We start from the raw sequence: 27,822 nt of genomic DNA, 5'->3' as shown, positions 1-27,822 counted from the left end.
AGGTGGTATTTCTTTTCTTTTCTTTTCTTTTTTTTTTTTTAATGAAAATAACATTTAAGCCAGGTAGTATTTCAACTGTTGAGCTGAAAAATCTGGATTATTTGCCTAAGAGAGAAATTGTTTTCTTTAATGTTTCCTGACTTCTACCACAAATGAACTCCATATCATCCTCTTTTTTCAGTGCAAACTAATTTTATGACATTTCACACTTTAAAAATGGATCGAATAAAGTTCTCATTTGTTTTTGTAAAATTTGAGATTTCAAATTTAAGACACTTAACACTTTGAAAATCATCTTGGATGACAGGATCTCCTAGCCACATATGATGGCATGGTCTAACTCTATTAAACATTGTGACAATGCATTCTGTAGGCCTTGAATTTTGAAGGGGAATAAGACCTTCAGAACATTCTGTTATTAAGCATGAACTAGTTCACTTTATAAATGAAAAAAGTATTGTTTTCTCCCAACTGTGATATTGAATGGAAAGTAAATGGAAAGAATAAGAGAAACTTTACTGGCAATTTTATAGAAGTACATTCTGTAAGGCAAGAACTAATTATATGTAAAATTTTTATATGTTTTTCAGGGGAATCTATAAAGTGTGTGTGTGTGTGTTAAGAAATTCAGAATGACCACATACAATTTTTAGTTATTTAGAATGAATGGTTTTTCCTTTGAGTAATATCTGGTGGTGATGTAAAGTACAAATGAAGACTTATAAGTCATATTTTTAAAGAAAGAATTGTGTATTTGATATAGGATGATAGACCCCAATATAAATCCTTCTAAAGCATGTAAAACTTAAGCACCCATTGTATCTTTTCCAGAGGCTGCCACATCCAGTTCAGTATCTCTTTAAGATATGATTTAGGTTGTTCTTCATAAAGGTTTTTTTTTAAGTGTATTAGTAGTCAAATTGAACAGTGTTTCCAGACTGATTTAATAGTTCCAAGAATACTTAGAAAAGGTTTGTGTGATTTTTTTTTAATTTTTAAATTCATCATTTTGATACAAATACCCATGGTTTTCTTCTGTGTTTACATGCAGCCAGGAGCTATGGGCGAAGACGAGGTAAATTTTTTTTAATGAGATCTTTTGCTTGCCAAATTGTGAGTAAATATGAGTGTGTACATGTTTATACCCATATGAGTATAAAGCAATAGTTATTGTATGGTGTGATGTTCTAGCTTAATATTTTAGCAAAATACTTCTTATCACTTTGATTATAAAGTGTTAGTTGTTGATTTGTTCTTTTAATCCTAATAAAGACTGTATCTGGAAGTTTTTGTTATATGGCTTATTATAAATGAATGTAAGAATATAAAGGCCACACATAAATATTTTTCTGCCCTGTATTCCCTGGTGTTCTTTTTATACTACTTCGGAAGCAAAAGTTAGGTTTTAAAGGACAATTTTTGTGTTGGCTGATTGTTTTTTTCTTTGTTATATCTAGAAACAGATTTACTCAGAAGCTAAATGAAGCTTAAATTTCAGGGACTCTAACTTCCAGGAGTCTATTCCAAAGTCTTTACCTAATTTTTATGTTCTTTTTCTTAGAGGGATCCCAGATTAGCCTTTTAGTTCCCATAAAACCTTGCATTATCTCCCAGTGAAGCCTAAACAAAATAATGTAACCTTCATTTGTATAGTGCCTTAACCATCCTACAGCATTTCTATATCTAGTTTTTTCAAGTAATTTTATAAGTGGCTTGGGGAAATCTAATGTATTACAAAGAAGATAGTATTTAAGGTCAAACACCTAGGCTGTAATCATTGCCTTATGTCTTAGATCAGATAATAAATCCAATCTTGTCCAACTTCAGAATGTTAATGAGGTTCTAGTTAAAAAAAGCAACATGTAAGGCTGGCACCGGGGCTCACTAGGCTAATCCTCCACCTTGCGGCGCCGGCACACCGGGTTCTAGTCCCGGTCGGGGCGCCGGATTCTGTCCCGATTGCCCCTCTTCCAGGCCAGCTCTCTGCTGTGGCCAGGGAGTGCAGTGGAGGATGGCCCAAGTGCTTGGGCCCTGCACCCCCGCGGCGGCCATTGGAGGGTGAACCAACGGCAAAAGGAAGACCTTTCTCTCTGTCTCTCTCTCTCACTGTCCACTCTGCCTGTCCAAAAAAAAAAAAAAAAAAAAAAAAAAAAAAAAGCAACATGTAAATGAAAAGCATACTACCAATCTGCGTTAGTTTGCTGCTCATTTGCAGAAGCTGAATCAGATGGAGTAATTCACTTGTCTAACCTCCGCTTAAAGCTAGAGCCAATATTAGAATATGTTTTTTGACTCCTTATTTGCTAATGCTTACATTCATCAGGCTGTCTCTGACTTAAGTCTCAAACATAATGATGTTGACTTCCTAGTATTTACTTATTCTAAATATCTGTTGAATGAATGAATATTGGCAGGACCTAACATGTATGTATCATGAAATCATACCACTTTTGTTTTCAATATCACCATGTAGAAAAACATTTGTATACTTGATTATTTTTTAACTGTAGAAATAATATCATTCATGTCTTTTGCCTTATTTTTAAATTTAAAACATTAAAGCCTAGAAATGATATCATTAAAACTCATATTGTATCATACTATTTTTTTTTCATTGTTAGAAAAATAATTACTGTTAGGGAGGAGTAAGGAATGAACCACCTTCTGGAGAGTAGAGAGCAGGCCCTGGCCTCTCCTCATCTCACGTATTAGTCACCAGATCTTTTTTTTTTTTTTTTTTTTTTTTAAGATTTATTTATCTATTTGAAAGAGTTACGCAGAGAGAGAGAGAGAGAGAGAGAGAGAGAGAGAGGTTTTCCATCCATTGGTTTACTCCCCAATTTGGTGCAATGGCCAGAGCTGTGCAATGCCCTAGCCAGGAACTTCTTCCAGGTCTCCTACGTGGGTGCAGGGGCCCAAGGACTCCGGCCATCCTCCACTGCTTTCCCAGGCCATAGCAGAGAGCTGGATTGGAAGTGGACTCAAACTGGTGCCCATATGGGATGTTGGCACTGCAGGAGGCGACTTAACCCTGCTGTACCATAGCGCTGGCCCCCAGTCACCAAATCTTATCAAGATTTTCCCTCTAGTTTTTCAGGCCTTATCCCTCTCATTTATACGTGTTCATTTCTCCTGTACCATTTTTTCTTCTTACTGTTTATGAAACACCACTTTGTATCACTCTCATTCACCATTCAGGGTCCCCATGATCCTGGTCTTTCTGTGTTTCACCAGATTCATCATTTCCATTTTCCCCACCTCCCCTTCCTCTCACCAGTCCACATGTTTTGCCACTCTCCAGCCATCACAAGTACTGACTATGCTTTCTCTCTTTTACTTCTTCTTCTTCTTTTTTTTTTTTTTTTTTAAGATTTATTTATTTATTTGAGCCAGACAGTGAGAGGGAGAGACAGAGAGAAAGATCTTCCATTAGTTCACTCCCCAAATGGCTGCAACGGCTGGAGCTGCAGCCATCCGAAGCCGGGAGCCAGGTGCTTCTTCCTGGTCTCCCACATGGGTGCTGGGCCATCTTCTACTGCTTTCCCAGGCCACAGCAAAGAGCTGGATTGGAAGAGGAGCAGCCAGGACTAGAACCAGCATCTGTATAGATTGCCGGGGCCGCAAGTGAAAGATTAACCTGCTGGCCCCTCTTCTACTTCTTTAAGGCATATCTTTACTTCAGTAGTTCAAGCCTTAATTTAAGCCTTATCCTTTCCAGAAAGCCTTGCCTATTGACCTTGCATACCGTTTTCCTCTGTTTCTGCTCCCTTGCATTCTTCTTGTCTTTATTATATGCCCTGATTCTTCTATTAGAGAGAAGTTCTTTTAGGACAGTTGCTCTTTTGCCTAACACTATACCATGTGTACAATTAGCCCTTATAAAATGCTTACTTATTAGGATTAAAGTAATACATATCTGTGCAGAACAGAGTTGGGCATTTTTAAAAATACTTCTATAAATATTATATTAAGTGCTGTACCCCAGGAATATAAAATCACATGTTTTCTAAGCTCCTTTAAAAATTATTCTCTCTTTTTCCATGTCACTATCTCTATATCTATTTGTAAGGTTTGATTTTATTGTTTTCAAAAGCTGTGATCTTCTTTGTATCAAGTGTTATACTAAATACGGCCTAGAGTGAGTTGGTCCCTGCTCTTTGTAAGTTTGCAAGTTTGATAGTTATAAATGAAGAAGAGAAAATCAAAATTGTATGTGTGAGAGAGAGGTAGAGTGCTGAAAGATTGAATGTTGGGTTTCTGTAATGAAAGAATAGGCAGATATGTTTGGTCCATGCTTTTTAGTCTTCTGTTCCCAACACTGAAAAAGAAGACATATTATCTTCCTTAAATGCAGTGACATAGCCATGGGGATTTACCTCATTTCTAGCACTGTCATTCCTTGAGATATACTCATCTGGACCAATTCTGCATAGTATAATTTTGATGAACTAGCATATTTCCTCATGTTCATTTACTCATTTGATCAGAGATTTAATTGACATTTGATCTTTTTTAAAAGCATAACAAGTAGACTTGCTGATATTACTTCTCTCTACCTATGATTTAGAACTTCAACTGTAACTCATACTCTGTATTAAATACCCATGTTGGCAAAATTTTTGAGTTCTTGTTGACAGGCCAGTGGACTCTTTTTTTTTTTTTTTTAAGATTTTATTTATTTATTTATTTAAAAGACAGAGTTGCAGAGAGGCAGAGGCAGAAGCAGGGGTAGAAAAAGAGAGATTTCCCATCTGCTGGTTCACCCTCCCATGACAGCCACGACAGCTGGAGCTGGGCTGATACAAAGCCAAGAGCCTGGAGCCTCTTCCAGGTCTCCCACATAGGTGCAGGGGTCCAAGGACTTTGGCCATTTTCCACTCCTTTCCCAGGCACATCAGCAGGAAGCTGGATTGGAAGTGGCGCAGCTGGGACTTGAACTGGCGCCCATATGGGATGCCAGCATTTCAGGCTGCTTTACCTGCCTTGAACTGGTGCCCATAAGGGATGCTGGCAATGAAGGTGGTGGCTTTACCTGCTTTACCACAACACCAGCCACTCCCTTTCTGTTCTTAATGTATATCAGAATTTCCTAGTTGTAGAGCAGAAAGGAGAATATAGATCCTTGTAAATAATATAAATAAATAATGTCTTGAGTTACTATTATAAATATACTTCTGCAAAAATTTAGTCCAAAAAAATCTGTTGACATTCTTGGGTGTCTTAGTTGCTAATGAATGTTCTGAAGTCCAGTAAAACAAATGTATATACTGAGTTGAGATCAAGTCTATCAAAATCCTGCGTGAGGGGATTGGGAGTGATCAGCTGTTCTGATGAGACCATGGTGCAAACATCCGTTCTGCTAACTCATACGCAGTTATATGAGTGTTTTATTTAAAGTTATGGATGGTTGCAGCATAAAATATGGGTAGGAGTTGAAGATTTTTCTGACATGGATTTCTTTTCATGGATATAATACTTAAGTTTTTTGTCTTTAAAGTCATAAAATTTGAGCATAGAAGATAGTAGGGGAATAAGATCCTACTTTTTTTTTTTTTTTTTAAGTTTTGTGGGAAGTTGGTCCAGGAGGGGCTGAAATAAAGAATGAAGGAGTTGTTCTGGATCTTCTACTCATTTTATTCATTAAGCATTTGCCTACTCTGTGCTGAAATCCAGGCATGACCTCTGACCCTACTCATTTTTCATGTTGATAGGAAGAGACAATAAATCAAGGAAATAAACACTTTGATTCTTAACAGTTGTGGTAAGTACTAGGCAGGAAAGAATGGGAGATTCCCTCTAATGTAGGGAGGACACCTCTGAAGAGGTGATATTTAAACTGAAACTCAGAATCTGGTGTTGTAGTGTAGCAGATTAAACTTGCGCCTGTGATGCTGGCAACCCATGTCAGAGCTCCAGTTCAAGTCTGAGCTGCTCTACTTCCCATCCATCTCCCTGCTTATGAACTTTGGAAAGCAGCGGAAGATGATCTGAGAGCGTGGGTCCCTGCTATCCACATGGGAGATCCAGATGGAGTTCTAGGCTCCTGGCTTTGGCCTGGCCCAGTCCTGGCCATTGCAGTTATTCTGGGAATGAACCAGCAGATGGAAGAGTTGTTTCCCTCTCTGTAACTCTGCCTTTCAAATAAATAAATATATCTTGTAAAACAATAAATAAACTGGAACTCAAAGGATGGAGAAACAATTGTCTCTAAGATTTTTTTATTATGGAAAATTTCAAGTATATTCAAATATGAAATAATTCAATAAACTATGATATACCCATCACTCAATTCATTGATCATCAACTTTTTTGCCAATCTTATTCTATATATGCTCTCCTCTCCCCTTTTCCTCTGTAGTATTTTAAAGGAAATTTCAGATATCATAAAGCAGTTATTTTAAAAGAGGGATGTGGAAGGAACTCCCATGTGTAAAAGACTTGAAGCAAAGTAACTGATTATGCCACAACATAGAAAAACCTTGAAAGTATTGTTAGGGTACCATTTGTAGGAAATTCCAGCATAGGCAAATCTTTTGGAACAGAAAGGAGATTAACGGTTGCCTGGGGCTGTGAAGTTGAGGTGAAATGGAGAGTAACTGCTAATGGGTTAAATGGGTGAATTGTATGGTATGTAAATTATATTTCAGTAATACTGTTACATATATATTTTTAAAGGCTTGAGACAGGAAAGGGCTTACTTTGAGGAAATAAATGGTGCCTAAAATGGCTGAAGCTTGGAGTGAGGGAGGAGGGCATCTTAAAATGAGTTTGGAAGAAAGAATGATGAGCTTGGAGGAAAAAACAGAATCTGATCTTGCTGGACTTTAGCTTCTGGTGAGGATTTTGAACTTGCTCCAAGAGCAAGAGGAAATCTTTGAAGCTTTAAAGCAGGTCAAGTGATCAGACTTATGTTTTTGAGAGAACTCTGGCTGCTGTTTGGAGCAGAGTGAGAAGTGGATTGCCCAGTTAGGGCAGTAGTCTAGGTAGGAGATAAAGGTGGTTAGGATAGGGTGATGGCAATGAAGTTGCAGAGAAGTGAGCAAATTTAACATATTTTCAGGAAAATCAACAGTAGAATTTAACAGATGGCATCAAGTTGATGAACCAAATGTGGAGACTAAACAAAAAGATAGAAAATGATGTTCAGGTTCTGGATTAAGCAAGTGGATTAAATAGGTTTAAGGTAGATAACAAGAGTTCTACTGTAAGCACGTTAAGTTTGTGATACCTACTGTGAAGTTTTAATATTCTTAATACAAAATAAGATCACTTTTTATTACATAAGAGTTTTGTGTAATAAAAAGGATTCTGCTGTCCTGAGGGATTTGAAACCTTTTCCTATAGTTCAATCTTTGATTATACAAATGGGACAAATGAAAATGAAATGTCTTACCCAAGGTCATTTGCTGTAGCCTGTACTGGAATTTATCATACTCCCAGGGAACTGTTTTTTCAGAACAAAAGCTTTGTTTTGAATAGGAACTGAAAGTAGCTTCCAGAGAACCAGATTATTGGTAGAAAGTTGAATGGCCAGTTATAGCAGTTGAGAAATCTTTCTCTTGCTTCTATTGAAATATTGACTGTAAATGTTTTATGTGGAAATATCGGACTTCTAAGGCAGATTTATACATTCTGTATAGAAGATTTAATTTTTGGTAAGTAATGTGGCTTTCTTAAAACATTTTGATCTTGGGGACTATTTCCCTTAAAGAAAAGATACATGTCAGAGAGATGCTAGATGGGAAATCAGGACTTCTCATGGGGCACCCTTTAGTTGCAGCCTCTTAGAGTTTCCGTTTCAGTAATACATGTGCAAGAACTAAAATGTTACACTTTGCTGGGAATGATTTTGTCTTGAGGTTGATTTTATGCCACCAAATGAGTGCATGAATACCAACGTGACAAGTATTCACTGGACAAATTAGAACACCAATGTTTTAACTGGATGCTTGTAGAAATAGAATTTCAGTGGTTGATTATTTGTGTACGAGTTCACAAGTTACCCCTTCACAATAGCAAAGAGCCCAATTTATTAATAGGGTAGTCTTTCAGGAGGTTATAATCAGAGCAGAGGGAAATAGATGGTTTTCATGCTCTTGAAATGTCAGATGAACGATTCTGTCCTGCAGAGGAGTAATTACCTGGTGTTTCTATGTAAGAATTGCTCTGCTCTGAGTAAACAGAAGTTCTTACTCTGCAGTTCTGTCTTTGAAATGCTTCCTGCAGACAGCTCCTTGTTTCCTCCAATACTTTAGGCAGTCATGGTACAGTAAAGCTGATTAGATCATAGATGTTATACTGCAGTCCTGAGGGTATACTTTCCTTAACTTGATTAACTTGATCTTTCCCAAGCCTCTACACACTTCATACCATCCCTTTCTCAATGCTGTCTGCTGAAGACCAATAACATCCGCTTCTTGGCCTTTTGGCTAAGATCAAGTGAAGACCAATAACATCCATCTCAGTGATTTTTTTTTTTTAAGATCGATTTATTTATCTCAAAGGCAGAGCTACAGTGAGAGGGAGAGGCAGAGAGAGATCTTCCATCCACTGGTTCACTTCCCAAATGACCACAGGCCGATGCCAGTAGCCCAGAGCCTCTTCCAGGTCTCCCATGTAGGTTAAGGGGCCCAAGGACTTGGGCTATCCTCTTCTGCTTTCCCAGCCACATTAGCAGGGAGCTGGTTCAGAAATGGAGCAGCTGTTTCTTGAACCAGCACCCATGTGGGATGCCAGCATTGCAGGTGACAGTTTTACCAGCTATGTCACAGCATCAACCCTAGTGATTCTTAAACTTTAGCATAGGAGTCATTTGATAAATATGTGAAAAGTGCAGATTTTTCAAGCCTGACCTCCACAGATTAGTAGATCTTGGAATTGCTATCTGAAACCTATATTCTTAATTCTTACCTACAATTAGAGAAACATCATTTATGCATTCATTCTTAGCCATTTTATTTCCAAGGGCAGCTTTCTTGTTAAAAGTATATAGTACACTGATTACTACTAAGACATCTTTCATTTGAAGACCTTGGGAAATTTCTTAACTACCCATAGCCAATTTTCAAAACTGTCCATATTTTGGTCCCAGCACTATAGCATAGTGGGTTAAGCATCTGCCAGTGGCACTAGCATCCCATTTGGGCTCTGGTTCAAGTCCCAGCTGCTCCACTTCACATCCAGCTCTCTGCTGATGGCTTGGGAAAGCATTGAAAGATGGCCCAAGTACTTGTGCCCCTGTACCCATGTGGGAGACCCAGATGAAATTCCTGGCTCCTGATTTTGGTCCAGCCTTGGCCATTGGGGACATGTGGGGAGTAAACCAGAGAATGGAAGATCTCTCTCTCTCTCTCTCGCTTTCTATAACTCTGCCTTAAATATATACATTTGAGATTTATTTATTTATTTATATATAAAATATAATGCTTGATCTAATAAAAGCAATAGGAAAGGTGTCTCTTGCCTTTCTCACTGCTGTGTACTGTGTTCTAGCACATACCTGCAGTAGTCTGTCCTTGTACATGTTTTCCTTCCCTGATGCTGCCTCATATTTAACATTTTTAAGAAGATTTATTTATTTATTTGTAAATCTGAGTTATATTTAGAGAGAAAGAGAGACAGAGAGAGGTTTTTCATCTACTGGTTTACTCCCTAAATGGCCACAATAATCAGAGCTGGGTCAGGCAGAAGCCAAGAGCCTGAAATTTCGTCCATGTCTCTTACATGGTTGGCAGGAACCTAAGCACTTGGGACATCCTCTGCTGCTTTCCCAGGCACATTAACAGGGAGCTGGATCAGAAGTGGAGTAGCCAGGACTTGAACCAGCACCCGTATAGGATGGTCAACATGCTCAACCCAGTGTGCCACAAGAAGGTCCCTGAATTTAACATTTTTGAGTGCCTTTATGTGCCCTAATTAGGATAGGAAAAGAAAGTGGTGAACAAGAGTAAGTTGGTCTCTGTACTAATCGAGCTTACAATTTAATGGTGTTGAGAAAGGAGATACCCAGTGTAACCCCACATAAATAGTATAATGGTAATTAGGGAAAGTGTTAAGGAGGAGTATAGGGTCCTGTGCATGGGTGGAAAAAGAGACCTACCCTAATCTAAAGGCTCAAGAAAATTCCACCTAACAAAATGACTTTTAAGCTGAGACTCAAAGAATTAGTAGTAGTTAATTAGGAAAGTGGAATGGGTTTTTGTTTTTGGTTGAAGGAACACCTTGCGCCTTAGGACCCTTGGAAAGAAGACTAATCAGGAAACAGAAAGGAAATTCTGTGGTTGGAGATTAGTGAACAGGAGGGAGGGAAAGCCGCTAAAATGTAGATGTATGCAATGTTCACAGCAGTGTTTCTGTACTTTCATCAAGGGTTTTTAAAATTGGGAATGAGGGGTGTGGTTACATGTTCAGATTAATGTTTGAAAATGACAACTTTGTTTTGTGGGCACAGCATTGAGGAAGTATAGAATAGAAGTCTGTAGACAAAAGAAGCTATGGTAAACACTCATTAGACTGAGCAGAGGAGAGGTGATGGTGGTCTGGACCTGAGGGTGTTTAGGACTAGATTTGAGAGAACCAGGTGGAAGATTTATTTTGGAGCTTGAATTACTAGGACTTAATGAGGGATGGACTTGACAATGGCATATTAGAGAGAAGGAGACATCAGGTGATTTTTAGATTTTTGGGATGAATCTGGTCTGCATAATAAACGTTTTTATTGAGACTTTTAGGGAATGCTGGAAAAGGAATAGGTTTTGAAGAAAACATCAAGAGCTGTTGTGAAAGCATTTTCTCTGTGGATTCTTGTTCTTTACCCTGGAAACCCTCACTGCCACAAGATTCTCTTCCAAATGCTCTCCTGTACAATTGTTCTCCAGGTCTTTTCCTTTTCTCTCCAGGAGGGCAGTCCGCTGTGCTCTTGGGTTGCATGGTGCAGCCTTGTCTTGGTACTTACCTCTTTATTTTTTATAATTGCACCCTTGCCCATCACCCTCACCAGGCTGGCATTCCTCTAGCGGAGATGCATCTTGTCTGTGGATATCCGTGGAATATGAATAAATATTTCCTGAGATGTTTTCTACTGTGTTTTGTGTGTTAAATCTTCCTTTCCCTTAAATTTGGGTAATGTTGGAGTAAGTTAATATTTCTTTGCTGCAGAACTTTTCAGTCTTTTTATTTTCTAATGAGGACCAAACTCTAGGAAGGGCATGAAATATGCAGTGTTTTCCCAAGTGATTGTGTTTTTCCCTCCCCTCCACCAGCTTCTGTTTTTTGAGCACCTCATGTGTCTAGTCTTAAAGGTGAGAGGTGGGAGTAGGAACGTTCTTTGGGAATAATGTAGATGTGGGTGTGTGCCTGACACTGAGTAAGCATGTGATCCAGCCGGTGTGGACAATGTGGAATTTAACCTGTCAGTTGTGGGAGAGTATCTCTGAATGTCTTTGGGAAGTTCATTTTGCCTCTAGTTGCTACAGATCTATTTCTTTTACCCTCAGTGATAAAAACAAATATCAGGGGATGAGAATTTACCATCATTTGTTCCTGCCAAGCTAAAAAAGATAGGTGACACATTTTGTTCTGTTTCATTGTAGCTAAGCTGGGAAGAGCTGAACAAAAAATTCTTCAGTCCTTTTATTTATTAACTCCCAACATCAAAACAGTTCCTTTCTTACACCACCTGGGTTGTTCATAAAATAAACAGAGTTATATTAGTAACTATTTTTTTTTGGTAAAAGAAATGAATGGTTAGTATTTTTTCTAGGGCTATTTATATCCTATTTTAGAGTTGGCTGTTGTGACCAAAACAGGTTTCAGGGAACTATGGACAAGCTAGACGAAATGGGGAAGACTGTTCTTTATTTTTGAAGAATGTATTAATTTATTTTAGATGGGGATTTTTCTTTTTTTCAAAAAGATAGAAGCTACAGGCAGTTTATTTTTTTAGAGTGGAATCTAGTGGAAAGTTTTACCAGGAACTAACTCACAGACTCAAACAGGAAATACATTGGTTTTTAAACAAACATAATGCCAAATGGCATTATTGTATTATATTTATTAACAGACTGTTACTGCTGATGCCTTTCTTACAGTGTGTGGAAAGGGTAGTTGCCTTTTCTCTGTAACATTATTTGTAGAGTTAACAATGAAAATAACTCTAGTCTTGGCCTCTAGTCTTGAAAATAACTCCAGCCCTGGCCATTGCGACCACTTGGAGAGTGAACCAGTGGATAGACGATCTTACTCTCTGTCTCTCCCTCTCTGTGTAACTCTGACTTTCAAATCAAGAAATAAATCTTAAAAACACCGCCATCAACAACACACAGCACCATTCAGCTGTGGTTCGTGGCTGAGAGAGGCAAAGCCGGGGACAGAGAAGCCCTGTCCCCCATGCTGTCGGGCGTCTGTCTGTCTGTCTGTCTGGGACCGTGGGACAGAGGCTGTGTCTGCAGGAATCAGCCGAGCACGTGACAGAGGAGGGCGTGGTGCACACACCTGCACCATCTGGGGACGCCTCCCGGCTTCCATGCTGTGCCCCGTGCCCTGCTGCCCGCACAGAGAGACAGACAGAGGGAGACCCACCTACACCAGACAGTGAGGGATGGCAATGCAAGACAGAGACCCTGAGGGTGTCTCCTCCAAGGGGCGGACACTGGAGCTGGGGTCTCAGGGGCATAGAGACCACAGGAAGAGCACACCGGAGAGCTGGACTCTCAGCTGCCCGGGAGATGGGACTGGCTCAGGCCGGGGCACTGGGAACCGGGCATGAGAAGGGCGAGAGGCAGTTGCTGACGCAGGGCAGGCCCGGTCATTGGCGTGTGGTGGGCTGCAGGAAGAGCTTGATCTAGGAGCCACAGGAAGCCATTAGCAGGCAACAGTGTCACAGGCTGGAGGGCAGCCTGAGAGGGTTGTTCTGGGGCTGAACGCACAGGGTGGCGGTGGCCGGGCTCGGCGTGACCAGCAGGGTGGGGGAGAGAAGCTGAGAATGTGGAATGCCAGTAGCAGGCATGCCGGGACACCTTCCAGGCCCTGGGCCCTTCCTGTCAAAGCCTGGGCTTTGTCCCAAACACACACACAGGCCAGGGCTGTGGCTGCGCTTGGGCCCGCCCATGCACAGGCCCCAGGCAAGGAGCGGGGAGCCTGGGCTGCCTCTTGCTTCCTGCCCACGTCCATCCCTGGACCGGGCCGGTGGGAAGCGGGAGAACGTCCCGTTGCATCAGGAACCGTGCTGCTAAAAGTAAGACGACCTGCACGCGGGGGCCACCTCAGACGCGACACGTTTGTAGTGGTGTCTTGTAGAAAGTTCCAGAAGCCCCGGCCTGCTGGAAAACTGACGCCACCCCCTCCTCGCGCCCTCCTTGGCTGACGGCGCCCCCACCGGGCACCTGCTGCGGGCTTCCTGTCTTGGGGGGGCCCTCCCCCGCGGCCGCACTCACTGCTCGCACGTCATCGGGCAGGTCCTCGTCCGGCTCGCCCTTGACCATCTTCTCCAGGGTGTTGATGGAGATCTCCAGCAGCTTCTCATGGTGGTGGTTCTCCAGGTCCCGACACTGCGCCATCGTCCCGCCGGGAGTCAAGCAAAGGTCCCAGGACAGCTGGCCGGGGCTGCCCTGTGCCCCTGGGGTGGCGGCCGGGGCGGGGGTAGGGGCTCTAGCAGGTGCATGGCAGGCCGAGTGGCTCAGCCAGGGCCAGGCTGCCAGGGCCAAAGGTGGCTTCATCGCCTTCACTGCCCACAGGGTAGGAGGAGCTTAGGGGGCTGAGTGGGAGGTGCCTAGGACACTGGGTAGGAGGAGCTTAGGGCATGGGTGGGAGGTGCCTAGGACACTGGGTAGGAGGAGCTTAGGGGGCTGAGTGGGAGGTGCCTAGGGGACTGAGTGGGAGGAGCTTAGGGCACTGAGTGGAAGGTCTCTAAGACACTGGGTGGGAGGTACCTAGGGCACTGGGTGGGATGTCGCTAAGACACTGGGTGGGAGGTACCTAGGGCACTGAGTGGGAGGAGCTTAGGGCATTGGGTGGGAGGTGCCTAAACACTGGGTAGGAGGAGCTTAGGACACTGAGTGGAAGGTCTCTAAGACACTGGGTGGGAGGTGCCTAGGGCACTGAGTGGGAGGAGCTTAGGATACTGAGTGGGAGGTCTCTAAGACACTGGGTGGAAGGTACTTAGGGCACTGAGTGGGAGGAGCTTAGGGCATTGGGTGGGAGGTGCCTAAGATACTGATTGGGAGGAGCTTAGGGCACTGGGTGGGAGGGGTGAGGGCATGACCCTGCAGACGCTGCCGGCAAGGGGTCCTTGCTGGGTTTGCTTCACCCTTCCTGGCCTCCTGTTAAACCCCTCGCTCCCCCTGGAGGCCAGGGCAGCCCTCCCTACCCTGGGCCGCAGCAGCTAGGATATAGGCTTTGCACGTTCTCAATGAAGAGCCCCACCAGGTCGACAATGTTCCTCTCAAACATGCTTATGGTCTCCTGGAAATGAGAACGCACAGTCACCGTGCGTCTTCAGACGCCCAGCACCACGGCATAAACACCCTAGGGACCGAGCAGCCATCTGCCCGCTCACACACCAGCCACCGTGCCCTCTCAGGCCCGACTCACTCACCGCCAGCACCCTCCGAAGTGTCATGTCGGTGCCCTGTGCCGGGCCCACCTGTCACAGCCTGACTCCTCTCAACCCCCCCCCCCCACCACCACACACACACTCAACAGACAAACGCTGGAGGCAGCCCTCAGGGGCCGCGTCCCAGCTCCACCACTGTGTGTGACTCTGGGAAAGTCACCTGACCTCCCCGAGCCTCGACTTCCTCATCTGTGAAATGGGTTTCCCACAGAATGCTTTGCAGGCTGCTGAGCAGAGTGGGCCCCCCACGCCCGCCATGAGCTCTCCCCATCAGTGTTGCTTCCTGCGCTTAGAAGGGCACAGAGGCCTACGTGGGGACTTTGCTGGCTCCCTCTGGAGCGTGGACACCCCCCCCCCTGCCCCGCCTGATCCGCGGTGGGCCGCAGCTGGTGCAGGTGCACAGGGGAGGGGGGAGGGGGCCGAGCGCGGGTCTGCAGGCCCAGCCGCTTCCTGGTAACACAAATAGGGCAGTGCCTGGGCTCCGGGAGACACGTGGATGTTGGAACGTGGTCTCCCTGCCTGGACTGCGTGGGAGAGCCGCGGCCCAGCCCTCCCCAGGGCCGCCAGCCGGCCAGCGCTCAGCTGCCTTTGCAAGTCCCCAGCGGGGGGGCGAGCCAGCCTCTGCCTGGGACGGGAAGGGGGGAATCCATCCCCCAGCGGCGGAGGAATCACTTGAGTATCGATTCGGCGCTACCTCTTGGCCCAGCCGTGGCAGCCCCTAATGAGGTTCCAGTCATTGTCACATCCCTTCCCACTCCGGGCCCGCGCTCCTCCTCCCGGGGAACACGCGAGGCTCGCCCGGCTGCTCCAGCAGCCATCCGGGTATCATTTCTACCGCGTGCTGAGCGGCAGGTGCTTCGGTCTGGTCCCCAAGCTGCGTGCGCGCGCGTGAGTGGGGGTGGGGTGGCCCGCCTGGTCTCGTGGGCACCCGGCCCCGCTCCTGAGGTCGCATCAGAAACCCTTCCCCACGGAGGAGGCTCGGGGCTCTCCCAGGATGTGGGGGAGAAGGTGATGTGGGAAGGGGCTCACTCTTCAGTTCCCCTGCAAGGACCCCTTCCCGTCTGAGTTTTTTAAATGGATGAAAAGCAGACGCCGGGCTGGCAGGCGCCGAGTGTGCAACAGGGGCGCGCGCCCAGGGTGGGTGGGTGGTCTGCGGGTCACAGGTGCGCGCGCAGCTGCGGGACCAGGTGGCACCTGCGCCCGCCCATCCCCCCGGCCCGCCTCACCTGCAGCTGCTCCGCCAGCTGCATCTCCAGGGTCATGAGCGCGTTGAACAGCTCGGTGATGTCCTGGTGGCACTCCGCGATCCTCTCCGCGGTGGGCAGCTCTGATGCTTCGCGGATGTTGCTTAGGCTCTGCGGGACAAAGCCAGGGCTTGAGCCAGCCGCGCGGGAGAGCTGAGGTTCCCCCCCGGCAGGTGCCAGCCTTGCGAGCTTGCAGAAGCCACCGGCCCTCTCCTGCCTCAGTTTCCCTGTCTGTAAAAGGGGAATGCTGAAGCACAGGCTCACGGGCACCAACCGGGGCTCGCCGCTGCTCGCGTGGGTTTCTGTCCCTGCGAGCAGGGCCAGGTGGAAGGTGCCGGGGCTCGGGGGGCTTCTGAGCGCAACCCCCTACGCCACACCACTTTGCCATGTGGATCGCTTTTGAGCCGAAGACACTTGAAGACTGCAGCTGCAAGAAGTCATCTGTCTCCTCCACTTTTTTACCTTGAAAGAGCAGGTGAGACGTGCCCTTTCCTGTGCCCCCCCCCGCCCGGAAGAAGCCATTGCTGTCCGCAGCAACCAGAGCTTGGAGGCGGGGGGGCCAAGGGACCACTGCGCACGTGAGCCTTCTCTGTCTGTTGGTCCTGCGCCGCCGTGCCCTGCCCTGGTCTAACCACACTGTTTTGGTCGTTTTCACTGTTTTGGTCATTTTCACAGGGTGCGGCTCTTTGTCCAATTTTGTGCTAAGATTCCAGCCCCAGCTGTGTCTTTGGGTCTTCCCGTTACTCTGGTGCGTAATATAGAGATCACTAAATAAAATGTACATGTGCACATCATGGAATAAAATGTGTATGCTTTTCCCCTCTTCATCTGTCTCGTGCAGGTTGCCATTTTTTTTTTTTTTTTTTTTTTTTTTTTTGGACAGGCAGAGTTAGACAGTGAGAGAGAGAGACAGAGAGAAAGGTCTTCCTTCTGCTGGTTCACCCCCCAAATGGCCGCCATGGCCAGTGCTGCGCCGACACGAAGCCAGGAGCCAGGTGCTTCTCCTGGTCTCCCATGGGGTGCAGGGCCCAAGCACTTGGGCCATCCTCCACTGCACTCCCTGGCCACAGCAGAGAGCTGGCCTGGAAGAGGAGCAACCGGGACAGAATCTGGCACCCCGACTGGGACTAGAACCCGGTGTGCCAGCGCCGCAGGTGGAGGATTAGCCTAGTGAGCCGCGGCACCGGCCAGATTGCATTTTTTAAAAAAATGTATTTGCTTTTATTTACTTGAGGGAGACACACACAGAGAGAGACAGAGAGAGAGAGAGAGAGAGAGAGAGAGAGGGAATCTTCCATCCACTGGTGCACTCCCTAAATGCCCCCAACAGCCCTGGCTGGACCAGGCTGATGGCACGAGCCTGCAGTGCCATCCAGGTCTCCCACACGGGTGACGGGGACGCCGGCACTTGAGCCATCAGCTGCTGCTGACTCCCAAGGTGAGCACAAGCAGGAACTGGACTGGAAGTGAAGTAGCTGGGACTCGAACCAGGTACCCTGATACGTGATAGCCTGACTCCAGCGGTGACTTAACCTGCTACTAACATGACACCTGGTCCTCAAGGTATTTCATTCTTGGTCCTGGTCAGAGACCCCTCCCCCCAAAGAGGGCAGACAAGCAATTTTGTCTGTCCTGTAATATCGGAGTCAGGTGGAGCCGAGCCCACGATGTGCAGTGTAAGCTTGGCACGGCCGCTTAGCGTCTCCCAGGCTTCCTGCGCTCACAGGGTCCTGGGGACCATGGGCCTTGTGCGGGAGGCCTGGCACACACCGTGGGCTCCAGGGGCTCCTATAGCAGGCACAGGTCAGGAGAGGTGCTGGACAGGGAAGAGGCAGCCGCACCCACAGGGAACCCCAGGGGGCAAGTGGGAGACGTGGATCCTGGACCCGTCTGGAGGGAGAGGGTGCTCTTGCGGGGGGAGAGAACGAGCCAGGCTGAGGGTGGCACTGAATGCCAGCTGTCACCAGGGAAGGCCTGGAACACCCCTGGTGCCAGGTGCCACGTCCACTTGTCTCGTGGATGCTTGGCGTCAGTCCCGGAGGAGGACAGAGTAACTGGGCATGATTCGGAGGGATGAGCACTGTTCTCATCATGGTTTCCCCATCGGGAGAAAGACAGAGCTGGCTCCCTGACCTTATGGGAGGGAAGATTCCCATGAAAGACATAAACCCATGGGGGACCGGCGCTGTAGCGTAGCGGGTAAAGCCACTGCCTGCAGCGCCGGCATCACAAATGGGCACCAGTTCGAGTCCCAGCTGCTCCACTTTCAATCCAGCTCTCTGCTGTGGCCTGGGGAAGCAGTAGAAGATGGCCCAAGTCCTTGGGCCCCTGTACCCATGTGGGAGACCTGGAAGCAGCTCCTGGCTCCTGGCTTTGGATCAGCGCAGCCCTGGCTAGTGCGGCCAATTGGGAACCAATGGATGGAAGATTCTCTCTCTCTCTCTCTCTCTCTCTCTCTCTCTCTCTTCCTCTCCTCTGTGTAGCTCTTTCAAATAAATCTTTAAAAAAAAGAAAGAAAGCAAGCAAACCATGGAAGGGCTAATAGAAGAACACGGGGTTTTTCCAATGATCTCTGAGTGAAGAATTCCTTCCCGAATACTAGCAGCAAAACAGACTGACAAATAGCACGTTAAAAAAATTAACACTGAGTGGCCAGGTGGGTGCTGGGTGCAGGAGTTGAGTCTCTGCTCGGGGTGCCCACCTCGCATACCCAAGTGCTAGGTTCGAGTTCCAGCTACTCCACTTCTGATCCGGCTTCCTGCTGATACACACCCTGGGGAGCTGTTGGTGACCGATACAGCACATGGGTCCCTGCCCTGCGTGGGAGATCCCGATTCAGCCAGACCCATACCTGGCTGAGGGGACATTTGGAGAGGGAACTAGCAGCAGGGATGGGGGACATTTTTTTTCTGCCAAGGGCCTTTTGGGTATTTGTAATATCATTCATGGCCCATACGAAATTAATTAGCCTGCTATAACTTGACTGGATTTTGAGTCCTGCCTATGGTTGCCTCGGCAAGGCCAGACTTAATGATTTGGAGGGCCTTATGTGGCCCCTGGGCTGGATGTTCCTCACCCCTGCAGTACGTGAAAGCTCTCTCTCTGTCCCCACCCTGCTTCAAATAAAGTGAAAATTGCAATAAAAATCGCAATGGTGAGATGCAACACAGACAAGATGGCAAGACGAACAGCAAAGTGGGGGAAATGTTTGCGACTCATCTCACGGAGACAGGGCTCACCTGGAAATCTCTAAAGCACTCCTATATGGTAATTTTTTTTCTTTTTAAAGAAAGAGGCACAGAGAGTGAGAAAGACCGAGAAACCAAAAACCAAATAGAAAAAAAAATGGGTAAGGGCAAACACAGGCAGACGTAGTTGACAGAATAGGAGATAACGATGGTTGGAGGACAGGTGCAGCTTGCCTTGCTCAGGAGAAAATAAAACGGCTCTGCGGGGCGCAGCTGGGCCACAAGCATTGTGGGAGTCACTGTGTACCAGCAGCAGGTGTTACGTGCAACGGGGAGGGGTAGGGGGCCTTCAGGGCCTGTGGGTCCTGGGATCTCCCCAGACAGTGGACTCTGAAACACCTGGGGAGCTCTGGCCAGCCCCAGTGCCCGCAGGCCACGCCCACAAGGCCTTCAAGGAGGGCGCCAGGCCCCAGGCCCGCTCTGTGCAGCTGGGCAAGCTCCACTGCCCTGGACCCAGGCTCAGGCGAGTCAGCTCATGCCTGGTGGCCTTGTAGGAGGAGGCAGCCACTCCAGACCCTGGGAGCAGAGTCCTCATCAGCCCCGTTCTAGCTGCTCCTGCTTCCCCAGAGGTACCTGTTGCTCCAGGAAGCACTGACCGGCTGACCCCCTGCCATCCCAAACCCAATGGCCACTGGGACCAGAAAAGAGGCGTCACAAGTGTGGGGCCAGGGTCGCGACACTGGCACCCCATACGAGCGCCAGTTCCAGTCCCTGGCTGCTCTGCTCCGATCCAGCTCCCTGTTTAAATGCCTGGGAAGCTCCTGTCCCTGTTTGGAGAGCTTGATGCAGTGGCTGGGATTTCTCTCTCTCTCCCTCTCTCTCTGCCGCTCCGCCTTTCAAATAAATAAAAAAGGACATCCTGGGGCCAGCGCTATGGCGTAGCGGGTAAAGCTGCCACCTGCAGTGCCGGCATCCCCTATGGGCGCCGGTTCAAGTCCCGGCTGCCCCACTTCCGATCCAGCTCTCTGCTATGGCCTGGGAAAGCAGTGGAAGATGGCCCAAGTCCTTGGGCCCCTGCACCTGCGTTGGGAGTCCCGGAAAAAGATCCAGGCTCCTGGTTTTGAATCGGCTCAGCTCTGGCCATTGTGGCCATTTGGGGGAGTGAACCAGGAAGACCTCTCTCTCTCTCTCTCTCTCTCTCTCTCTGCCCCTCTTGAACTCTGCCTTCCAAACAAATAAATAAAATAAAATAGCGACAGTTAACAGATGAGGTCATGCAGGGCGAGGATGACCTTGAACCCCTGGGCATGTTATAGGATGGAGCCACAGCCCCACCTTCGTGGCCACAGTGGAGCAGCAGGGGAGGCGGTGAGTGGGCTGGGCCTTGGCTCTGCTGCTCGCGGCTGCGTGACCCCCTGGCCTGGGCCGCAAGGGCCAGCAGGGGCACAGGTGCTACAGCCCTTCGGTGGGTGCAGAGCCGCGGCTTCAGGAGGGGTGGGCCCTACCAGCGAGTGCTTCTCCTCGAACTGGGCGATCTTGAGTTTGCCCTGCTCCTGGTTCTCCTGGATCGCCTCCTGGATGCACTCAGTAAACGTGTCCAGCTCGATCTTCCGCTTTTCCTGCTGTTTCAGGCCGTACTCGAAAATGTTCACGCAGATGGTGACAAATTTGTCCTTGTAGGTGGGTGGGCGTTAAGGAAGCTCAGGGCAGCGTCTCTCTCCCTTGGAGCAGGCCACCGGGGAGGGCCACAAGGGTGCAAGGGCTTGCTACGCTGAACGTGTGTGTGTGCAGGACTCGAACTCAGGGTCTCGTCTGATGGAGGAAGCCACTGAGGGCCCAGAGACCTGGCACTGGAGATTCAGAGGGTAATGGTGTGGCTGAGGTCTCGCCACCATCGGAGGCCTGGTGGGGGAAGGAGCTGGGGACCACGGGCAGAACCCACAGGGCAGAGCAGGCCCCAAACAGACTGCCTGGGGACCTGGCGGGACAGGGAGGGGCTGGCAGCCCGAGGAGCCAGCCCTGGCCAGGGGATGAGGTGGTGTGCATTGTCTCTGGTGTGTGACCGAGATGGGCTCTTGGGCAGAGGGCCCGTTTTGCTGCTCAGCTGTGCTGGGGTGGGGTAGGTGGGGGTGGAGGGGCCAGGGGTGGAAGTGGAGGATCCAGGTTCAAGTCCTGGCCCCGCCACTGCCACTGGGAAAATTGTCAAGATTTGAAAACAGAGTCATCCGTGTCATACCTTGGCAAAGCAGAGCCAAGGCAGGCTGCGGGGCGGGGGGGGGGGGGGGGGGCTGGCAGCGCAAGATGTGCCTGATCAAAGGGACTGTCACACACCCGCTGGGCCACTTTCACGAGAGCACCTGCCGGACAGCGGCTCCACCAGCCCCACCCCCACACAACAGGCTGCTTAGGCCTTGAGGTGTCAAGTCTCGCCCAGTGACTGCTGGTATCCACGAACCTTCTGTTGTAACAACTTAACATGGGGCGGGGCCGGTGCCGTGGTGCAGAGGGCAAAGCCTCTGCCTACAGTGCTGTTATCCCATATGGGCGCCGGTTCTAGTCCCAGGTGCTCCACTTCCGATCCAGCTCTCTGCTATGGCCTGGGAAAGCAGAAAATGACCCAAGTCCTTGGGTGCCTGCACCTGTGTGGGAGACCCGGAAGAAGCTTCTGGCTTCAGATCAGCCCAACTCCGGCTGTTGCAGCCATTTGGGGAGTGAACCAATGGATGCGAAACCTCTCTCTGTCTCTGCCTCTGCATCTCTGTAACTCTGCCTTTCTAATAAATAAATAAAATTTAAAAAAGAAGATAGCCCTCCTCCGCCTAGCGGCGCCAGCACACCGGGTTCTAGTCCCGGTTGGGGCACCGGATTCTGTCCCGGTTGCCCCTCTTCCAGGCCAGCTCTCTGCTGTGGCCAGGGAGTGCAGTGGAGGATGGCCCAAGTGCTTGGGCCCTGCACCCCATGGGAGACCAGGAAAAGCACCTGGCTCCTGGCTCCTGCCATCGGATCAGCGCGGTGCACCGGCCGCAGCGCGCCGGCCACGGCGGCCATTGGAGGATGAACCAACGGCAAAGGAAGACCTTTCTCTCTGTCTCTCTCTCTCACTGTCCACTCTGCCTGTAAAAAAAAAAAAAAAAAAAAAAAAAAAAAAAAAAAAAAAAAAGAAGATAGCCCAAGTGCTTGGGCCTCCGCCACTGACATGGAAAACCCAGATGGAGGTCCAGGCGTCTGACTTCAGCCTGGCCCAGGATGGGGAAACAGTCCCAGCAGGGGCTGGGGGCTCCGTGAGCAGGCTCTGCCAGACAAGAGGCGGCGAGAGCCGGGGCGGATATGTCTCCAGCAGCTCCCCGACGCCGGGCAGGTAGGACAGCTTGTTGCCTTCCACATCTTCAGCGTACATGCTGTCAAACAGGAAGGAGTCGTTCAGGCGGTCCACGAAGGCAGCCTGCGGGCAGAAACAGGGCCCCGCGGTGACCCAGGCGGGCTCCAGGGAGGACGCGCTGGGCACGGCCCCCCGGCTGGGCACTAACACAGACACTACCCCTTGGGCTTCAACCCTCTCCGAGGTAGAGGGGCGGCGGGAGGGGGTGGTGGAGGGGTGCCTCCCAGGCAGAAGGAACAGCAGGTGCGAGGCTGCTTCGGTCTGGCTGCACGGAGGGGTGGGGCTCATGGCGGGAGGCCATGTTCAGCCTGTTTCTGGCATGCCATGCCGTGCTGGAGGGTGTGTGGGGAGGGGACGTCTGCCCGAGGGTCTTAAGGCGCAAGACTGTAGCACCCTCTCGCAGCCCAGAGTGTTGGACGCAGGGGTACGCCAGCAAGCGCGGGACAGGACCGACCGGGAGTCTGCGCTGTGGTTGGAGCCAGCCCCAGGGAGGTGGGCGGGGCGGGGAGGGCTTCGTGGCCTGTGCGTGGGGCACGATTTCTCCCAGGGCGCCCAGGGATCCCGGCGGGCCTGCGTTGAACGTGTCCGTCCGCGAGAGACCTTGTGCGCCTCCAGCTCCGCGCGCTGGGCCTGCTCGGCCTCCAGCCGGGCCTGCGCCAGGTGCTCCCGGTGTTTCAGCTCGTCCATGCTGTACTGGTGCTTTGCCTCTGCGAGTTCTTTCTGGCCGGAGAACAGCAGGTGGCACTGTTAGCGGAGCTCGCCTGGTTGTCCCCACCACCACCACTTCCCTCCCTGCCGTGGGCTGGGGGAGGGGCCCGGGCCGGACAGACCCCTTCACAAGGCAAGGTTGGCTGAGGGGTCCCAGGGAAATTAGGGAGCTGAGAAGGCCCCTTCAAGAGCCTGGGTTTCGTTTCCGATTTGTCCGGATGATTCTAGGCGAGGGTCTGAGTCTGGAGGGGGCCTTGGTTTGCTTCTGGGACCCTGAGCGCCCTCCCCTGCCCCTCATCCCCCAGCCCCCGACCCCTGCTGTGCTGGGGGGGGGGGCTGGGGCACTGCTCAGTGAGAGGCTTTCTTTTCTAAATTATTTTATTGTTAGATTTTAAAATAAAAAACATTGAAAGGCAGTGAGAGAGAGAGAGAGAGAAAGACATCTTCCATCTGCTGGTTCACTCCCCATATGCCTGTTAACAGCCAGCGCTGGGCCAGACTGAAACCAGGAGCCCAGAACTCCATCCGGGTCTCCCACGTGGGTGGCAGGGACCCAAGTATTTGGGCTGTCTTCCGCTGCTTTCCCGGGATGGGCATCGGCAGGGAGCTGGATCAGAAGGGGAGTAGCCGGGGCTCCCGATATGGGATGCGGGCGTCCCAAACAACTTACAGCTAACACCTTCCTCTGTCCTATTTTTATGATGTTTTTATTACTATAAAGAGAACAGATTTTATGCTCTCTATAGGTGCAGGTCCAAGGTGCCCCATGGTTTCATAACAAGAAGAGCACACTCAAACAGGTATGTGGCCAACCCAGCATCCGAGAGCACCGTTGCCTTTAAAACTGGCTCAGGGGCCCGTGCTGTGGCTCAGCGGGCACAGCGGGTCAAGCACTGGCCTGCGATGCCAGCATCCCGCGTGAGCCCCAGCTGCTCCACTCCCTACTGATGCACCTGGGGAACCGGAACATGACCCAAGTGCTTGGGCCCCTGCCACCCACGTGGGAGACCCGGATGGAGTTTCCGGCTCCTGGGTTTGGCCTGTTTGCAAGCCATTTAGGGAGTGAACCAGCAGATGAGAAATCTCTTCTGTCTTTCTGTAACTCTGCCTTCCAAAGAAACAAATCAACCAATAAATCTTTAAAATAAAAAAAAAGGGGTGAGGCATTGCTGTGGCATCACAGATAAAGCTGCCGCCTGCAGTGTCCGCATCCCATATGGGCGCCGGTTCTAGTCCCGGCTGCTCCACTTCCGATCCAGCTCTCTGCTGTGGCCCGGGAAGGCAGTGGAGGATGGCCCACGTGCTTGGGCCCCTGCACCCACGTGGGAGACCCGGAAGAAGCTCCTGGCTCCTGGCTTCGGATCAGGCCAATTGGGGAGTGAACCAGCGATGGAAGACCTCTCTCTCTCTCTCTCTGGCTCTCCTCTCTCTGTGTAACTCTGACTTTCAAATAAACACATAAATCTTTTTAATAAAATAAATAAAATAGATACAGCTGTAGTCTCAGCTTCCGGTCCCATGCAGGGACAAGAGAAAGCCTGTGGCGGGAGGAGGGGACTCCCCCTGAGGTCACCTCCTCTCTAAGCCTCCACAGCAGTGCTGGTGGGCAGGGGACCACGTGCTTGGACGGCACCTTGGCCCACCCAGGAGAGAGGGGCTCCTCTCACTGTAGGTTCTAGGGGCTCAGAGTTGAGGCTGGGGGCCCACCCTCCTGCCTGCCTCTCCAGGTGTCCCCCACCCTGGGGGTCATTTTAGTGCTCAACACAGCTCCTGTCTGCAGGACAGGTACCAGCAGGCAGGTCAGCTGGCCCGACTCAAGGTGCCACCCCAGTCCCAATGGGTCAGTACCCCCCACCCCCTGCCACTCCTTCCCACAATGGATGGCACGGCCCAGAGTGAGAAGCAAGGGCTTCACAGCAGGGGATGGGGGGCGGGGAGGGAGGCAGGCAGGGGGCAGCAGGAAGACCCTCCCACAGGCAGGCAGCTCACTCACAGGGACTGACTCCCAGCTCCAGCCCCGCCCACTGGAGTCCCCGCCCTTGAGCGCCAGTTTGGCCACTGGGACGACAGCAGGGTCCCGGCTGGCTGGTGGTGAGACGGCGCCATGGGCTTGATTGATGAACGCCCAACAACAGCTAGCTCTTAATATTGCTCCCGGGGTCACAGAGACCAGGGTGCAGGGGGTAGGGGGGAGCCCTCTTCACTGTTTCCTTTAGGAAACCACACAGTGGCTGCGAGGTGGCCTTGGGACAATGCGCAGAGATGGGGGAGCCCTGGTTGCTGGGAGCCTGGGCGAGAGGGCACCCACGCAGGTGCTGCGGGACCCCACGGGGGTGGGGGAGGGGGAAGACACGTGCCATGTGGTCACCGATGCGCCGGAAGTCCAGGTACACGAGGTCGGGCAGGTAGGCGTAGATGAACATCTTGTAGTCCTCCGCTTGGGCGATGGGGTTCCCGGCGAGGCTGAGCGTGCGCAGGCACTTGAACCGCCGCAGGTAGACGAGCTGGGGAGGAGAGGACGCTCCGTCCTGGCTGCCTGGAAACACACCCCCGCCTTCTCCCTGCAGCCGGGAGGGCCCTGGCACCTTCAGGCCTCAGGCAGGGCGGGGGTGGGGCACAGGTGCAGAGTGGGTGGGTGGGGGTCCAGGCCTGCAGGTAGGGGACTAGGTATTGCCCTGAGATATTGGATCAGGCACGGACAGACGGGAGCTCCAATCCCAGCTATGGGGCCTTGGGCAAGTTCCCCTAAGCCTCAGTGCGTGTAGAATGAGGAATGAGCGGAGGGATGTTACGTGTGTTACAGCCGTCGTAAAGCAAGGCCCAGATGAAAGGCGCCTGACATCCAGACACAGAAGCCAAGTTAGGGCTGTGGTGGTTGTCGTCTGTGGGCCCTCGGGGCAGGGCTTCGTGGATGCCCCACCCCCACCCCATCTCATCCATCAAATGGATCAAGACCGGCGGCCAGCCAGCGGGAGACAGCCATGCGCAGCTGCGCTAGAACCGCAGCGCACAGCGCCTCCCAGCGCCCAGTGTCGGAACTGCGCCCAAGGCCGTCAGTCATAATAAATAGCATTCACGACCAAGCAGGCAGCAAGCCTCAGGTGTGTGCCCAGGGAGACCAAAGCCCACGTGGACCCCAGAGCTTACACGGTGGGTGGTGCTGGGAGTGTTTTTAAAATTAAGTAGTATCATCACAGACTAGGCAAAGTGCTACAAGGAACGTAAAGACAGCACCAACCGTGAGAGGTGGCATTTATGGGAGACGGGAGGGAGCCAGTGGTGGTAGTGCAAGGAGAGCACTTTCTCAGGAGCCAAAACAGCACGGGCAAAGGCCCTGGGGCAGCGACAAGTTCAGGGTACACCAGGAACAGAGAAAGGCTGGGGCAGCTGCAGTATGATGGAGGAAAGACTTGATACAAGTGTGGAGACAAGGTCAGGGGCTGGTTCATGTAAGACCATGCTGGCTGGGGCCAGTGCTGTGGTACAGTAGGCTAAGCCTCCCCCTGTGGCGCTAGCATCCCATATGGGCACCGGTTCAAGTCCCAGCTGTTCCACTTCTGATCCAGCTCCCTCTGTGGCCTGGGAAAGCAGTAGAAGATGGCTCAAGTGCTTGGGCCCCTGCTACCCACGTGGGAGACCTGGAAGAAGCTCCTGGCTCCTGGCTTCAGATCGACCCAGCTCTGGCCATTGCGGTCATCTGGGGAGTGAACCAGCGGATGGAAGACCTTTCTCTCTGTCTCTCCCTCTGTCTGTCTGAAACTCTGCCTCTCAAATAAATAAATCTTAAAAAAAAAAAAACATGCAGGCTGTGGTCGAGGGTTTGGATTTTGCTCTAAGGATGATGGAAGCCAGTGGAGTTTGAAGCGTGTATGAGAAAAGACGGGGCCTGATTTCATTTTTTAGAGATCTCCCGGTGAGATTCCATTTCTCAGCTTGTTGGCAGGCAAAGAGAAAAGCCTCAGAAGCGAGCGCGCTATAGAAAGTTGACAGGCAGCGGGCCACACCGGGGGGTTTGTAAACGGTTCCACTTCCCCGGAGCCGAGCTGGCAGAGAGCCGTCCAAATTGAAGATGCACCTGCCTTCTGGTCCAGCAACCCTCGCCGGGAGTGTATCTTACATGTGGGCTGACCCAGGCGCACGTGACCCCTGCTCGAGGTCATCCTGGGGTTCAAGGACATCTGAGGTGGTCTGTGTGATGCCACCAGCTTGGAGCAACTTCAGCGTCCACCTCCGAGGGACGGGGGAAGTACATCGCGTGGCATCGGAATATGGCGCAGGCAGCGGAGTGGGCTGCTAACGGGGGTGGAGACAGGACATGAGGGCGGGGCTTGGAGGGCAGCTGGACAGAGCCAGGATGCCTGGCCGCAGCTGTGGTCTCGGCCAGGGACGCAGGTACAGAGGGTGAGGGGGTAACAGAGGCTCTTTCCCGGGGGCCCTGATTTTGCTTCAAAGTCCGCGTGTTTTGAAATGGGCGCTGTGGCTCATGGGTTGAGATGCTGTCTGGGGACCCCACACTGGAGTACTGTCTGAGTCCCGGCTGCTTTGCTTCTGATCCGGTTCCATGCCCCTGCGCCTGGGAAGCACCCGCTTGGATCCCTGTCACTCAAGTGGGGGATCTGAATGGAGTTCCCGGCTCCTGGCTTCGATGTGGCCCTCCCCTCGGCTGTTGTGGCCATTTGGGGAGTGGACTGG

At 50.4% G+C, this 27,822-nt stretch overlaps 2 protein-coding genes across 7 annotated transcripts in view; one reads left to right on the top strand and one right to left on the bottom strand.

Moving 5' to 3' along the window:
* The window catches only part of LOC138846282 (cytoplasmic polyadenylation element-binding protein 3-like), a 135,768-nt gene extending 124,688 nt beyond the window's left edge, over positions 1-11,080 (top strand). For all 6 annotated transcript variants that reach the window (XM_070061655.1, XM_070061653.1, XM_070061659.1 and 3 more), the window contains one exon: positions 1,052-11,080. In XM_070061655.1, the coding sequence (XP_069917756.1) occupies positions 1,052-1,167 (116 nt within the window). In that variant the 3' untranslated portion in view covers positions 1,168-11,080. The remainder of the gene's footprint in view (positions 1-1,051) is intronic.
* Positions 2,723-27,822, bottom strand: part of LOC127488824 (dynein regulatory complex subunit 3-like) — a 77,123-nt gene continuing 52,023 nt past the window's right edge. Inside the window, exons 7-13 of the mRNA XM_070061684.1 lie at positions 25,488-25,634; positions 23,023-23,142; positions 22,373-22,485; positions 20,549-20,723; positions 15,838-15,966; positions 14,390-14,460; positions 2,723-13,557 (exon numbers count right to left, since the gene is read on the bottom strand). Of these exons, the coding sequence (XP_069917785.1) occupies positions 13,263-13,557; positions 14,390-14,460; positions 15,838-15,966; positions 20,549-20,723; positions 22,373-22,485; positions 23,023-23,142; positions 25,488-25,634 (1,050 nt within the window). The 3' untranslated portion in view covers positions 2,723-13,262. The remainder of the gene's footprint in view (positions 13,558-14,389; positions 14,461-15,837; positions 15,967-20,548; positions 20,724-22,372; positions 22,486-23,022; positions 23,143-25,487; positions 25,635-27,822) is intronic.

This window comes from Oryctolagus cuniculus, chromosome 17 (genome assembly GCF_964237555.1).
Source record: "Oryctolagus cuniculus chromosome 17, mOryCun1.1, whole genome shotgun sequence".
NCBI lineage: Eukaryota > Metazoa > Chordata > Mammalia > Lagomorpha > Leporidae > Oryctolagus > Oryctolagus cuniculus.
Note: the sequence above shows the minus strand (reverse complement) of the source record. Positions and strands in the feature narration are given on the sequence as shown.